We start from the raw sequence: 14,839 nt of genomic DNA, 5'->3' as shown, positions 1-14,839 counted from the left end.
ATTTAAATTTGAATGATGCATTTTTGTTTCATGAGAAATTAAGAAAAAAGTTGCACACACAAAAAAAACAATACAATAAAAATTACTTTTGAAAAAAAAAAAACTAAATTTGTTGGAACTTTACGTCATCTTCAAAATGAACAAACCAACATCCAGGGATCATAAACAAAGACTTGTTTGCCATTTAAAGCAAATCTTTATTTATAAGTCAACCTACAATAAAAATACTTTCAACTGCGGAAAAAAAATACACACACACAGACAAAACAGCTGGGGAAAAAAACCACAGCGCCCCCTTCAGTTTGCCGCCTGCTGGGCCTGCCGACGAAGCAGCACGTAGATCTTCTCTTTGATCCAGTCTTTGTTGTATGGCTGGTATGTCTGGGTGTCGGCACGATACCTGTGGCAGCAACACACACAAAGTATTTTAAGTGCATATTCTCTAGGCCACATTGGGTTCAATTTAAATTTGGCGGGCGGCGGGGCGGATACTTGCTCGGGGTGCAACACATGCAGAGAAAGCTAACGCGTTACGTGATAAACACCAAGTGCTAAACATAACACACTTGAAACTGAAATCTGTTTTCAATGTTCAAATGCCCGCAAGACATGCTGGGTAGATGCAACAACAATATGAACTACGAATGACAGTGACGTGTTGTGTTTGGATGGCTTTGTTGTACAAGCAACACACCGTTTGTCCACCCCTGGTCTACGCCCCAGGTTCCCAAAGTGGGGTACGTGAATAATAGCACCCAACGCCGATATTTGCATAATGCGCTCCAACGCGTCATAATTACGTGTGACATTAGCGACATTGTACCGATTATTTCCATATTGCTGCACACCAACGCACAGCAAAGAAGCGGTAGCGATACTTACACCAGGCAGCTGAGGTCCGCCAGGTCGTCGATGAAGTCAAACAGCTGACTGATGTCGTACGTTATGGACGGGCTGTTGGGGTTCATCCTCTTTAAATGCTCCTCGTACATCTTGCACACGCCTGAGGTCATAACAGAGTGAGTCGTGGGAGCTCCAGGTTTGATGACTATGCTAACCGAGCATGATGTTTGCTGTTAAATGTGACCGGCATTCTGGTGCTCACATAGCTGTGCCGGTGTCGCGACCATTTATGTCCCCCTGTCCCAGTAATGTTACCTTCCATGCACTCGTTGACCGACTCATAGTCAGCATATGTTCTTCCTTCCGGCCTCTTGGTAGGCTGCACTAGCAAGATGGTGTGGGACTATTAAAAAATGCAAAAACACAATTTAACAGCCAAATATTACCAGGGATGTTATTTTTGACATGAACTAATTTTGATATATTCGCAAGAAGTCATTCATAAGCGGAAACAGGTAAAGTTAACTTAGGAAGAAGTTTGCAGTGAGCTCGCTGTAGCATTTAGATCGAGGTAGCTGCCAATATAAACAAATATCGTGGAATGAAGTCAGAAAACTTTTTTACAAAGAAAAATGAATCAGTAATAAAGAAATGTGGGTCAAGTCACATTACTACTGTTTGTTCATCAATAGAGCCGATGTGTGTGATGGATCTTTACAGCCGCTTCCCCCGTGGAAATGCTAACATTAGCGGGTAGCTAGCAAGCTTCTACAGCAATATTCGTTCAAAATACGCCGTAGAACTACACATAATACTCGGTGATAGATTTAACAACAATGCGTCTTTATACGGAGAGTGCGCCTACCATGCTTTAAATGTAATTTTAGGTGTTTTTTGTGATGCTTTTCTTCGTAACTTCTCGCCGTTGGCTTCCGCTGCGAAGACGAGCGAGCTCTGACACCGGAAGTACAATACAAACAACCCTGACTCAGGAATAAAAACATTTTCCTAAATTGGGTTAGATTCACCTGTAGATAAAAATGTATATAATTTGTTGTTTGTGTTATAACGTGTTATATATTAGGACACATTTATTCATAAATAAATAGTATAAGATGCTGTGTTAAAATTGACAACAGTTTCAACATTTCAGGTGGTAGATTGTGTTATTAATTCAGACACAAGCAGATTTCAACACAAGACAGAAGCAATAAAGTTAATTTAAAAAAGAGAGAGAGGGAGCGAGAGAGGCAGAGATAGAGAGAGAAACCGGAAGTAGGCTCAGAAGACAGGAAGAACAAAGAGGGGAAAGTACCCCGGTTCAAAACACATTTACACGCAACACCCTTCCCATTTGTCACCGTTAGCGGCCGGTAAGTTGGATTAATTCACACCTTTCTGTTCAGGAACAGTATTTACACGGCTAAGCTAACAATGTCAGTGTGTTCGCAGCCGCATGTTGTGCCGCTATGTCATTGTTGGCTAACTAGCTTGTTTAGCAATAGCTTGGCTAATGATAACAGATGCTTCCAGTCGGCATCGTTTGGTCGGTAAAAGTTGAATCCCCGACACTGCTAGGAATATAATCCTTCCTTATTAATATTAAAGCTATGCCTTTTAACGCGGCACACGATAAATTTTTATTAATGTGTAGCTTGACCACTATAGTCCCGCCCAAATATTCACTGGGACTGTAATATTGATTCATTTATAAAGACACTTATAAGTTCAACAGTCTGTCCAAAATGGTAAAAAGAAACATTACAAATCTTAAAATTCTGATTTTTGCAAAAACAAAACTGCTAGTCCTGGAATTAGAGCTTTTCTATCGTGGCTACACGTTTTTTAATAGTTGCTAAATTAGAATTAATTTTTGAATGTGACAATGATCCCAGCCAGGAATTAAATAAAAATTATGAGTGGGAAAAATTGTAATGTTACTAAAATAAAGGAAAATATTATCTGGGAATAGGGCTATGATTCAAATACAATATTTGGGTGGTAATATTAAATATTTGATTAAAAACATGACATCACATTCTCATACAGTTCTATATTGATCTTATATCATTTTTTAAACAATTATTTATATTTAAATTTATTTGAGGTAATATTTTTTATACCAAAGTTCCAGATTGTTGTCGTTACATTGTGATAACATTTTTCTGAGAAACTTACGACTTCTTTAATTCTCTAATTCTATTACTGTGTCCTTGTGGTATTCCTGTGTGGCCCAAATATTTTGTAGGTTAGTCGTCACATTTGAGTGAGCAGACACACTTCTTATTAGTCTCTTCCTCATGCTTGTATATTTGTCATATTTAACTAAGTCATCATTATTTAACTAAGTTTCCTGTGTTTTTTCCAGCGCAACACAATAGGCAGTGCACCAGAGGGTCAGCTGGTCTGAATATGGCGAACAGTGCACAAGATGTGGAAAACAACATGGTGAGTGTAAGGTGTGAGTGTGTGGAGAGGATATGTTGAGTAATGATTGCTTAAGAGACCACACTGACTTGCCGCAAGTGTGTTGTGTGTGTGTGTGTGTGTGTCGCAGGCGGCCTACAGTTTGAAGAACATACAGGGTTTCAATTTACTGTAAATAAAGGCGAGGCCGTGCAGGCCAGTCATACGGCCAAAGTCCATTTTATAGCCTCAATACCAGGCCAGTATCTCTTTGTACCGTGGAACACACATTTATTGTGTGACTCGCATGAAATGAGTCAAATCAGAGATAAAGCCTGGCCAAATGTCGATTGGACTCACACCGACTGGAGTTCTTCCCAGGCCTGCAACACAAACACACACTTGGAGGCCTGGACATGTTTGTTGCATGTCTGGTCGTGCCTCGAGATCCACGTGCCTGCTGATACTCTTAGGATGGCACAGCTCCTCACGTTACTTGTTACATCTGACTCCATTCCCCGCATTCAGTAATGCTATTTTTTGTGATTTAATAATTATTTGGAGTACATGAGAAAGTGAAAAGGATAATGTAGTGGTTTTTGACTACATGGTTAGTCATTTTCATAACAATGCCTCATTTTTATTTGTTGTATCAATGTAAATAGCATGCTAAAATAAAGGCTTGATTTATGTGGATATTTCAGTGCGTTCTTTTGCATTGGTTTCTTGCGGACAGGACCAGCAGGAGGCCAACGGAGCTCCAGACCACCCTCAGCAGCAGCACCAAGGAGCCGGCATGACCAGAGCTCGATCCAGAGGGGGTTCAAGTACTGGAGGAGGAGGTGGAGGAGATAATGGAGGCGGCGGCGGCAGCGGTCCGGAGCAGAATGGCCAGGCCCCAGCGGCCAGGCCTCCTCCACGCGTGGTGGAAGCAGAGGAGGAGGATGACGAGGAGCTGACGCTGAAATACGGCGCCAAGCACGTCATTATGCTCTTCGTTCCCGTCACGCTCTGCATGGTGGTCGTCGTGGCGACTATCAAGTCTGTCAGCTTCTACACGCAGAACGACGGCCAGAGACTGTGAGCGCTCACATTTTGTGAATGTAGTACAGATGCAGCACCACTAGGTGGCGCCAATGCAATGTTTCTGATACTAACATTGTTTGTCGTCCACCAGTATCTACACACCTTTCCCTGAGGACACGGACACGGTGGGCCAAAGAGCGGTCAACTCCATCCTGAATGCCATCATCATGATCACGGTGATCATCGTCATGACTTTGGTGCTGGTGCTGCTGTACAAGTACCGTTGCTACAAGGTACCCGCCCACAGCCGTCTACGCTCTCACACGGGGGAAAGATGGCACAGGGGTCTCAAACTCAATTTACCTGGGGGCCACTGGAGCTAGGATCTGGATGAGGCTTAACCGCATCAGGTTTTCCCAAAAAAAGCACATTTATTAAAAACAGAAAAATATACAAACCTTTTCAGTGCTTTGGTTCCGATTTTCTACAATAAAAGCTCTGATAAAACATTCCACTGTTCTCAAATATCTTACTTTTTATTTTTCTGCACAAAATAAGATGAAAAATAAATAAACAAATCAAGAATAAAGAAAATCAATCAATCAGTAATAAATAAATATAATAATAATAATAATAAAAAATTAAGAAAGCACATATAGTTGGTGGGTAGACAAATGATTTTTTTCAGATTAAAATGAACAAAGCATTATTAGAGCCCTGTAGACATGACAAAACACGACTATAGTCACATTTATACTCTTTTTATTTACATATTGCGCAACTGCAGGGTCTTGAGACACATGCTAACTCGCAAACTAGAGAGCTAGCGACCTAAACGGTAGCCTTCAAGTTATTTCCTTTCAACTTAAATAGCCAAAAACTTACCACTTCCACACGGATAGGGAGGATAACTATTAATAGTTATTTAACCTTTAACATGAACATTAATCAAACGTAATATTTTTTTCTGGGTAAACATTAAACTTTCATATCAAGATCGGGGGCCTCAAACTAGTGCCCTGCGGGCCACATTTGGCCCGCGGGCCGCATGTTTGTGACCCCTGGTTTAAAATGTTCCTCAGTTGAAATGTTTGTTTCCGTAGGTGATCCAAGGCTGGCTCTTCCTCTCCTCCCTCCTCTTGCTCTTCTTCTTTTCTTACATCTACCTCAAGTAAGCCCCACAAACCATCTCGTGTCTTATCTCCTCTTACTTTGCGCTAACTGACCTTCTCTCTCTCTCTCTCTCGCTGCCCCCAGAGAGGTGTTCAAGACCTACAATGTGGCCATGGACTACTTCACTCTGGCCGTCGTCATCTGGAACTTCGGAGTGGTGGGAATGATGTGCATCCATTGGAAAGGGCCTCTGCGCCTCCAGCAGGCCTACCTCATCATGATCAGCGCTCTCATGGCGCTCGTGTTCATCAAGTACCTGCCGGAGTGGACCGCGTGGCTCATATTAGCGGTCATATCCGTCTACGGTAAATACTCGCATATCGTTGTGACTCGGAGACACGTAAACTCTGCTGCGTTTCTTCCTGCAGATCTGTTGGCCGTGCTCTGTCCTAAAGGGCCTCTGAGGATCTTGGTGGAGACGGCTCAGGAGAGGAATGAACCCATCTTTCCCGCTCTCATCTACTCGTGTAAGATGATCTCTGAAATATAAAAATATGGATATTTAAGCATGTGGTACTTAGAATTAGCCTAAATGAAGCATAAAATGGCTAAATGAGCCATCCTTTATGCCACTTATCCTTAATAGGGTCACACGGGTATGCTGGAGCCTATCCCAGCTGACTGTGCGAGAGGCGGGGTACACCCTGGACTGGTCGCCAGTCAATCATAGGATCCATATAGACTAACAACCATTCATACTTATGGAAAATAGAATCTACAGTCACTAATTAAAGCATTTTTTTTTAGAATCTTTTGTCCAAAAAATGTTTGCCCATATTTGTGAGGCACCGAAGACGCGAGCGAAGACAGAACGTCTGCACGGATCCCACACAAACCCAGCATTAACATATAAACTCCACCAAGAATTCCACAGCCGAGATTAGAACACGGATACCAGCCCAAACATTCTTCCCAAGAGGAAGAATGGATGCTGCTGACCACACGTGTCGACCGTATAAAAATGCCTAGACGAGAACGTCCATGTGATGCTTTCACTTTCCCTCCCAAAGCTACGATGGTGTGGCTCGTCAACATGGCCGACACGGCCCCGCCCAAGAGTTCCGCAGACGCGACCTCACCTCCGCCGGAGCCTCAAGAAGGTGAGACAAATGAAACGGAAAGAAATAAACCCCCCCCCACACGTTGCTAATGAGCATACACCTGTCCACAGCGGTGGCGTCCCCGGTGCCGTCCAGCCCATCTCAGGACGACGGCGGCTTCACCCCGTCCTGGGTCAGCCACCAGGAGCACCAGCTGGGGCCGCTGCAGTCCACGGAGCAGAGTCGGCGGGAGATCCAGCAGATGCCCTCGGACCGTCCTCCTCTGGACGACGACGACGAGGAGCGTGAGTGCCATGTTTTTACGTCTTTGATGAAAAATCAGTGCGTGTTTACGATTACAAAGCTTTGTCCTGAAGGGTCACATACAGAACGTCAATACATTTTTTCATACATTAAATTAGGCTTGGTTGCTATGCTATATGTATACACGTTTTTGATATCATGCCGTTCACATTCTTAACTTACCTTTTATACATTTTAAGAAATGTTAGTTTTTGTGTTACTACCCCAACCTTCCATAAGTGGGTCAAAAATGACCCGGTCAGGTTGTTTTCTTGAAATATCTTCGTAATTAAAGATTTTTATCATTTCATATTCCAGGTATTCCTCAAAAAACACATTTTTGATATCACCGCTGCAAAGCCCGGCGTGCTGTAGTCCGTGTGAGGTGTTTATACAAAAATGGCTGCCCATATAGTATAAGAATTATGGGCCAACAATACTAAAAATCCAATGGCGGTCAACTTCAATTATGAATTCATGTTATTTTTGCAAATACAAACTGACAACTGCGAGGCGATGATCTCAAATATTTCATCTCCAGAAATGCTAATTAGATTTTGATCTTAATATAAAATGATGAGGTGTCAATCATGTTTGCTGACAGGCGGCACAGGTATGGAATTCCTCTTCCTCATCCTGTTTGTGTGTCGTTTCGCCCATCGGCGTACGCGTGTGCGTTAATTACAAGTTGAGGCAAAGAAGGGACGGGGCAGGGGTGGCCATCTCCCCCCCTCAATGTGCCGTCCTTTGTCCTCAGGGGGCGTCAAGCTGGGCCTCGGAGACTTCATCTTCTACAGCATGCTGGTGGGAAAAGCCTCGGCCGCCGCCAGCGGCGACTGGAACACCACGCTTGCCTGTTTCGTCGCCATCCTCATTGTGAGTTGCCACAGCCGCTTATTTTCGGGCTCCGCCCTGGGGCGACGCCTCATGGTCGTCACCGCAAATAAGTCGCCTTGTCGTCGGCTTCTTGATGTCAGCCAAGCGTGTGATGTAACCCGGCGTATGGTCCCCCCCCCCTCCTCTGCAGGGCTTGTGTTTGACCCTGCTCCTGCTCGCCATCTTCAAGAAGGCGCTCCCCGCTCTGCCCATCTCCATTTTCTTTGGCCTGGTCTTCTACTTTGCCACTGATAACCTGGTACGCCCCTTCATGGACGAGCTGGCGCTGCACCAGTTCTACATTTAGCACCATTGGCCTTTTCTACAGCCGGAGGATCCACCCGAGGACAGGACGTCTTTTTTTTTTGTTTTTTTTAAAGTTCTGCCTTTTCTGTCAGCCTGATGGAGGGTGTTCTCACCTGTTTGTTCTTTTAAAATCAAGAGGCGTCGACTTCGGACCTTCCAGCGGTTTCATCCCGTCTCAGGCGCAACACAAACTTCAGACTCCCGGCGGGACTTTAGCACCTTGTCTTCGTGCAGGGAGGCCCCGCATCCTCACTCGGTGTGACCAGGCGTCTTCTACCGGGGCGGCAGGTGCCTTGCTCAGGGACACCAGGAAGCTGAGGCAGTTCAACGAGCTCCTCCCTCGCCCAGAAGCCCTCACATAATGATCAAATCCCACGTTGGCACATTTCACCGAGCCGCTCCGAGGAGGTCAAAGTTGCAGGAGGTCCAGTGCCTTGCTCAGGGGCACCTCAGTCCCACTCGTTTTGATTTTTTTGTCGCGGGAATAAAAATGCGCTCACTCACCGGATTCAAACCCGCCGTCACCGCCCGAGGCTGGCCTGGTGCTGCCGCCGACTTCCTGCATCACACGGGACCCTTCGCTCCTGTCCGCCACGTACGTACGCACGAGCGCGTGAAGAATAAAGTGGTGACGTTCCACATGATGTCAGAGCTGCACTCGTGATGGAGGAACATTGCTGGTCTTTTGAGGGAACGTTTTGGGTGACTTTGCTTTTTTTCGTGTGTCCTTTCCATGCATATGTCTGTTATGCAAATTCCAATGTTCCTTTTTTAAATAAACAATGACGATCAATCAACACTGCTTTTTACGCTTGCCGGTACGGCGCCTTATGACGCAAGTCCGGCATTCCCAAGGTGCTGTGTTTGAGCCCCACGTGCATCCAGCTTTGTCGGTTTTGGAGCTCGGCTCCTTATTGGAGGACTTCAGGTTGGGGAGGGGCTTGGCTTGTACTGGGGTTTCGTCTTGGGGGGGGGCTTGATGTCCCATGATCTCTGTCTATGGTGTATAATTGTGGTTGGCAATCTTGGGGGGGGGCGCTCATCAAGTCAGGTGTGGCAAATGGGTCCCCTTTGCAGCACCCCAATGCTGCTCAGATGTCATCAAATGTCCACCATGTGACTAAACCCAACAGATGATGGGGGGGGGCGGGGGGCTCACTTCTGTGCCCCCGCCCTCAGGTTAATAGTACGGACAAGAAAAAGTATTATTTCAGTACTACTTCATTATGAGTTGGTTTCTTGACTGCTAGTTGGGTGACTATGGATTATGGACTATGGACTATGGACTATGGATGAAGATCCCAGATTCAGATCAGCTCCTAAACTGGAATGGGTTTTTCACCGGCTCACGTACCTGCCTTGTCCACACTTGAATCGGAATGGTTCTTTGCATAATCCTGTCGAGGATCCTTTTTTAGGGAGGGTACCCGGTGAAGTGATCTGTGGGTGTAACGTAAACAAATGCAGTGGAGATGACCCCCCCAGGAAGCCTTCATGGCTGACTCAGAAGGACCCCAAGTGAGGTCTCATTTCAGGCTTTGGTGTCAATGTTGGCGACTTAGTTCCAAAATGCATCTCAGTGGAACATGACGTCACGCACTCCTTTCCACCAGCAGCATAGGTTAAGGAGCTCACCAGGAACTCTAGATGATGCGTGTTTGTACGCAAGGTCTCCCAGGATAGATCCACTAAGGGGATTACAACACCGCATGGAAGAACAGGAGGGAATTTAGGATTAGAATAATCGCCCACGAAGAAGCGGCCGCCGAGACAAGGACAACACTCCAAGACCGAAGCAGACAAAGATGTCCAAGGACAAGCTGGAGAGCCTGGTGCGGCGCATGGAGGAGACTCTGTCTGAGATGGAGCAGCTGAAGGCGCACTGCGGCCGGCAGAGCGAGGAGCTGAGCCAGCTGGTGGTGGAGCTCCGCAGGGAGAACCAGGAGCTGGTGGAGAAGTACAGCCAGCTTGCCGGCGAGTTGAAGGAAGCCAAGGAGATCATCGAGCAGCTCCAAGACACCAAGTACGCCTTCAACGCCAAGGAGAGGCAGGCACAGAAGCTACGCCGCCAGCTCTGACGGGACCTCCGACGTGGCCCCGTGGTGGACATCCATGCTGGCGTCTTGTGGCCTGACGTTTCTGGGACCGCATAGAACATTTCTCTCCTGGCGCGGATGTCAGGTTTAGATCTTCTCAGGCTGGTTCAAGATGGGAGCTGCAGGCGTGAACGGCCTTGCTTTTTATTGGACACCGTTCACCGTGGTCACCAAGGTTGGGTGCTCTCTTCAATCATATGCCAAACAGGAAATGGGGAAAGGGGAAAACAATCATGCAATAAATAATACAAAATACAAATATATGTTTCTATGGTTTTTTGTATGTTTTCTTAACTCGTTCAATCCCAACCATTTTTCCATAGACGACCTCTTCAGCACCGTACCAGTACCATTTTAGACCATTTGGACTACTCTTTCAAGGCACACAGATTATTGTGTTCCATGGCTATAAAAATGGAACCCACCAAAAGAATTTGGTTAGAAAAGGATTGTTTTTTTTCCGTTTCCTTTTTCCGGTTTAAGTAATCAGCAGTAGAACATACTAGGTAAGTTTCAGGAAAATATCAGTTCCCAACTAAAAAAATGGGGAAAGGGGAAAACAATCATGCAATAAATAATACTATAATACAAATATATGTTTCTCTATGTTTTTTTTTTTGTACGTTTTCTTAATTCATTCAATCCCAACCATTTTTTCAAAGACAACCCCTTCAGCACCGTACCAGTACCATTTTAGACCATTTGGACTACTCTTTCAAGGCACACAGATTATTGTGTTCCATGGCTATAAACATGGAACCCACCAAAAGAATTTGCTTAGAAAAGGATTGTTTTTTTTCTGTTTCCTTTTTCCGTTCTTTAGTAATCAGCAGTAGAACATAGGTAAGTTTCAGGAAAATATCAGTTCCCAACTAAAAAAATGGGGAAAGGGGAAAACAATCATGCAATAAATAATACTATATTACAAATATATGTTTCTCTATGGTTTTTGTGTACGTTTTCTTAACTTGTTCAATCCCAACCATTTTTCCAAAGACAACCTCTTCAGCAACGTACCAGTACCATTTTAGACCATTTGGACTACTCTTTCAAGGCACACAGATTATTGTGTTCCATGGCTATAAACATGGAACCCACCAAAAGAATTTGCTTAGAAAAGGATTTTTTTTTCTGTTTCCTTTTTCCGTTTTTAAGTAATCAGCAGTAGAACATAGATAAGTTTCAGGAAAATATCAGTTCCCAACTAAAAAAAATGGGGAAAGGGGAAAACAATCATGCAATAAATAATACTATAATACAAATATATTTTTCTCTGTTTTTTTGTACGTTTTCTTAACTTGTTCAATCCCAACAGTTTTTCCATAGACAACCTCTTCAGCAACGTACCAGTACCATTTTAGACCATTTGGACTACTCTTTCAAGGCACACAGATTATTGTGTTCCATGGCTATAAACATGGAACACACCAAAAGAAACCTTAGAAAAGGATTGTTTTTTTTCGTTTCCTTTTTTCGTTCTTTAGAAATCAGCAGTAGAACATAGGTAAGTTTCAGGAAAATATCAGTTCCCAACTAAAAAAATGTGGAAAGGGGAAAACAATCATGCAATAAATAATACTATAACACAATTATATTTTTCTCTATATTTTTTTTAACGTTTTCTTAACTCGTTCAATCCCAACCGTTTTTCCATAGACAACGTCTTCAGCACCGTACCAGTACCATTTTAGACCATTTGGACTACTCTTTCAAGGCACACAGATGATTGTGTTCCATGGCTATAAACATGGAACCCACCAAAAGAATTTTCTTAGAAAAGGATTGTTTTTTTTCCGTTTCCTTTTTCTGTTCTTTAGTAATCAGCAGTAGAACATAGGTAAGTTTCAGGAAAATATCAGTTCCCAACTAAAAAAATGGGGAAAGGGGAAAACAATCATGCAATAAATAATACTATAACACAAATATATTTTTCTCTATGTTTTTTAACGTTTTCTTAACTTGTTCAATCCCAACAGTTTTTCCATAGACAACCCCTTCAGCACCGTACCAGTACCATTTTAGACCATTTGGACTACTCTTTCAAGGTACACAGATTATTGTGTTCCATGGCTATAAACATGGAACCCACCAAAAGAATTTGGTTAGAAAAGGATTGTTTTTTTTCCGTTTCCTTTTTCTGTTCTTTAGTAATCAGCAGTAGAACATAGGTAAGTTTCAGGAAAATATCAGTTCCCAACTAAAAAAATGGGGAAAGGGGAAAACAATCATGCAATAAATAATACTATAACACAAATATATTTTTCTGTTTTTTTTAACGTTTTCTTAACTCGTTCAATCCCAACCGTTTTTCCATAGACAACCTCTTCAGCACCGTACCAGTACCATTTTAGACCATTTGGACTACTCTTTCAAGGTACACAGATTATTGTGTTCCATGGCTATAAACATGGAACCCACCAAAAGAATTTGCTTAGAAAAGGATTGTTTTTTTTCTGTTTCCTTTTTCCGTTCTTTAGTAATCAGCAGTAGAACATAGGTAAGTTTCAGGGAAATATCAGTTCCCAACTAAAAAAATGGGGAAAGGGGAAAACAATCATGCAATAAATAATACTATATTACAAATATATGTTTCTCTATGGTTTTTGTGTACGTTTTCTTAACTCGTTCAATCCCAACAGTTTTTCCATAGACAACCTCTTCAGCACCGTACCAGTACCATTTTAGACCATTTGGACTACTCTTTCAAGGCACACAGATTATTAAAAGAAAGCTTAGACTATAATAAAAAAAAAAACTTATTATAAAAGAAAGCTTAGAAAAGGATTGTTTTTTTTCCGTTTCCTTTTTCCGTTCTTTAGTAATCAGCAGTAGAACATAGGTAAGTTTCAGGAAAATATCAGTTCCCAACTAAAAAAAATCTCAACAACTATACCAACTTAAATAACATAAAAATGGGTTGTTTTACGTCAAAATAAGAATGTATTTCCAAATATAACATGAACTGTCTACTTTGAACTACTTTTCTTCTTTTTGCGCTTTGAAACTCTACTTCGAATCTCCTTAACAAAATGTACTACATTATTGCAATTTTTCTACTAGTCCTAAAATTTTGATGAGGAGTTGATGTCAGAAATGGAGCAGCGACCCAAAAATCTCCGCACTGATTTTGTTTGGGTTCGATCTCCATCTCTTCCAGCGGGCAATTGTCATACATGGATTTCGTAAATTTAGGATTGGTGAAATTCCGAAGATCTTTTGGAAAGCTTGTTAAATTCTGCAAGAGAAACATCTCCATGAATCTAAAAGTGAATAGCATATTTTTAATATCCATGATGCGCTGATAGAAAACGGCTTTTGAGGTCTTTACCCACGCCCCCGCAAACCAAACTAGCTGATGTGAGTGTTCCACAGTAGCGGCTATACAATCAGCGTGTATAAAAAGCCTGCGTGGCATTGTGTGTTCTATCACAGCTATAATCACACGGCACCACTGGCTCCTCCGTGGGAGGCTCCGCACTCGCACATTTAGCCCTAATTCTCCCAAAAAAGACTTATTTGGGCGAATGCGGTTTTCCACCATTCAGCTGAGAACGGCGTGGCGTTGTATTCGCTCCAAACCACACACACACACACAGTGTACACACGTGGTTTGGACGCCTCATACCGGTAATGATTGCGTCATGAGGTCTCACTCCTACTCTGTGAACACGGTCCAAAACAAAAGTTAGCTAATGATGCTATACAGCTAAACTTTATTTATACACAACTTCATGTCCTTCCTGTCTTTTTCCAAGAGGTGAGAGTCCATTTTACCATCCGTTTCCACTTTCATTCCCAAATCCTGTATTTAGGTGTTATTTCTCAACCGTTAAACTCCCATTTCTTCCCTTTGGAATTCTTTAGCGTGGAGGGCCGCTAATTAAAGGTCTCCTTTAAGGATTTATTTCAAGTTCAATGCAGATTTCTTTTCAATTAAAACCCAAATCTTGTCTTTGGGGTTTTTGGCAAGCCTTTAAAAAACATGATGACATGTCATGATCTGGCACATAAACACGATTCCGAGATGAGGACATGCTCGCTGGACACTTGATTAGGTACGCTAGCAGCATCCCGAGGCCCAAAAAGCAGTGTTGTTCAAATGTATGGTTCTCCCTCGCCAAATGGCGGCTTTTAAAAATACACTTTATTCATTCAGAAACCAGGATGTCTCATGGTTGGCTACGGCCTATCATTAGTCACGGTCATAATCATAGTCAAACATTTGCATATTTAAGCAAACGTTACCGACTTTTGGCCTCAATCAGGCACTGATCGCCCGTTCCCTCCATATTGGGATTCACACCAAAATAATAATCCTACCTCCTCTTTCTATTTCTACAACCTCTTTGGAACGTGTCCTGAATTCTCTGACCAGTTTTTGTGGAGTTATATGCACCAATGCCGGAAAAGGTCCTCGCAATGTTCCAGAATCCTGGATCCAGACCGTGAAATGTAATCTCTTCTTCCATATCCCATTTCCGACAATTCCTGAACATTTCATCCAAATCCATTCAGAGCCTTTTGAGTTATTTTGAACACAAACAAATATAACTTCCATGCTGCCCTTCACAAAGTAGTAACTACTCTAAATGTATGTGTCTATTTCCTCAGTAACTACTCCATTACTCTATTAGTTCCTTAGTAATACTCTAGATGTACATGCCTTAGTTCCTCAGTAACTACTCTATTAGTTCCTTAGTAACTACTCTAGATTTGTGTGCCTTAGTTCCTCAATAACTACTCTACTACTCTATCAGTTCCTCAGCAGCT

General features: G+C 42.9%; 2 protein-coding genes across 2 annotated transcripts; one reads left to right on the top strand and one right to left on the bottom strand.

Annotated features, from left to right (window-relative positions):
- Positions 1-162: 162 nt before the first annotated feature.
- Positions 163-1,829, bottom strand: LOC131132667 (enhancer of rudimentary homolog). The gene is made up of 4 exons (XM_058078507.2): positions 1,709-1,829; positions 1,159-1,246; positions 883-1,003; positions 163-400 (listed from the first exon to the last, which is right to left on the bottom strand). Exons 1-4 carry the CDS (start codon positions 1,709-1,711, stop codon positions 298-300), a joined length of 315 nt encoding a protein of 104 aa, XP_057934490.1. The 5' UTR covers positions 1,712-1,829; the 3' UTR covers positions 163-297.
- Positions 1,830-2,085: 256 nt separating this feature from the next.
- psen1 (presenilin 1) lies at positions 2,086-8,868 on the top strand. Its single transcript, XM_058078495.2, has 11 exons — positions 2,086-2,216; positions 3,212-3,291; positions 3,986-4,329; positions 4,427-4,568; positions 5,379-5,446; positions 5,533-5,753; positions 5,817-5,915; positions 6,459-6,548; positions 6,620-6,793; positions 7,549-7,667; positions 7,819-8,868. Exons 2-11 carry the CDS (start codon positions 3,256-3,258, stop codon positions 7,972-7,974), a joined length of 1,449 nt encoding a protein of 482 aa, XP_057934478.2. The 5' UTR covers positions 2,086-2,216; positions 3,212-3,255; the 3' UTR covers positions 7,975-8,868.
- The last annotated feature ends 5,971 nt before the right edge of the window (positions 8,869-14,839 follow it).

The sequence above is a fragment of the Doryrhamphus excisus genome, linkage group LG14 (genome assembly GCF_037039965.1).
Source record: "Doryrhamphus excisus strain RoL-2023G ecotype Guam linkage group LG14, RoL_Dexc_Guam_v1.1, whole genome shotgun sequence".
Lineage (NCBI taxonomy): Eukaryota > Metazoa > Chordata > Actinopteri > Syngnathiformes > Syngnathidae > Doryrhamphus > Doryrhamphus excisus.
Note: the sequence above shows the minus strand (reverse complement) of the source record. Positions and strands in the feature narration are given on the sequence as shown.

Coding starts and splice junctions, on each gene's coding strand:
- LOC131132667 (XM_058078507.2), bottom strand. Junction 1,004..1,158: donor GGTCAACGAGTGCATGGAAG/GTAACATTACTG, acceptor TTATGACCTCAG/GCGTGTGCAAGATGTACGAG. Junction 401..882: donor GCGGACCTCAGCTGCCTGGT/GTAAGTATCGCT, acceptor TTGCTGCCACAG/GTATCGTGCCGACACCCAGA.
- psen1 (XM_058078495.2), top strand. CDS start 3,256: ATGGCGAACAGTGCACAAGATGTGGAAAACAACATG. Junction 6,549..6,619: donor TCCGCCGGAGCCTCAAGAAG/GTGAGACAAATG, acceptor ACCTGTCCACAG/CGGTGGCGTCCCCGGTGCCG. Junction 6,794..7,548: donor GGACGACGACGACGAGGAGC/GTGAGTGCCATG, acceptor CTTTGTCCTCAG/GGGGCGTCAAGCTGGGCCTC.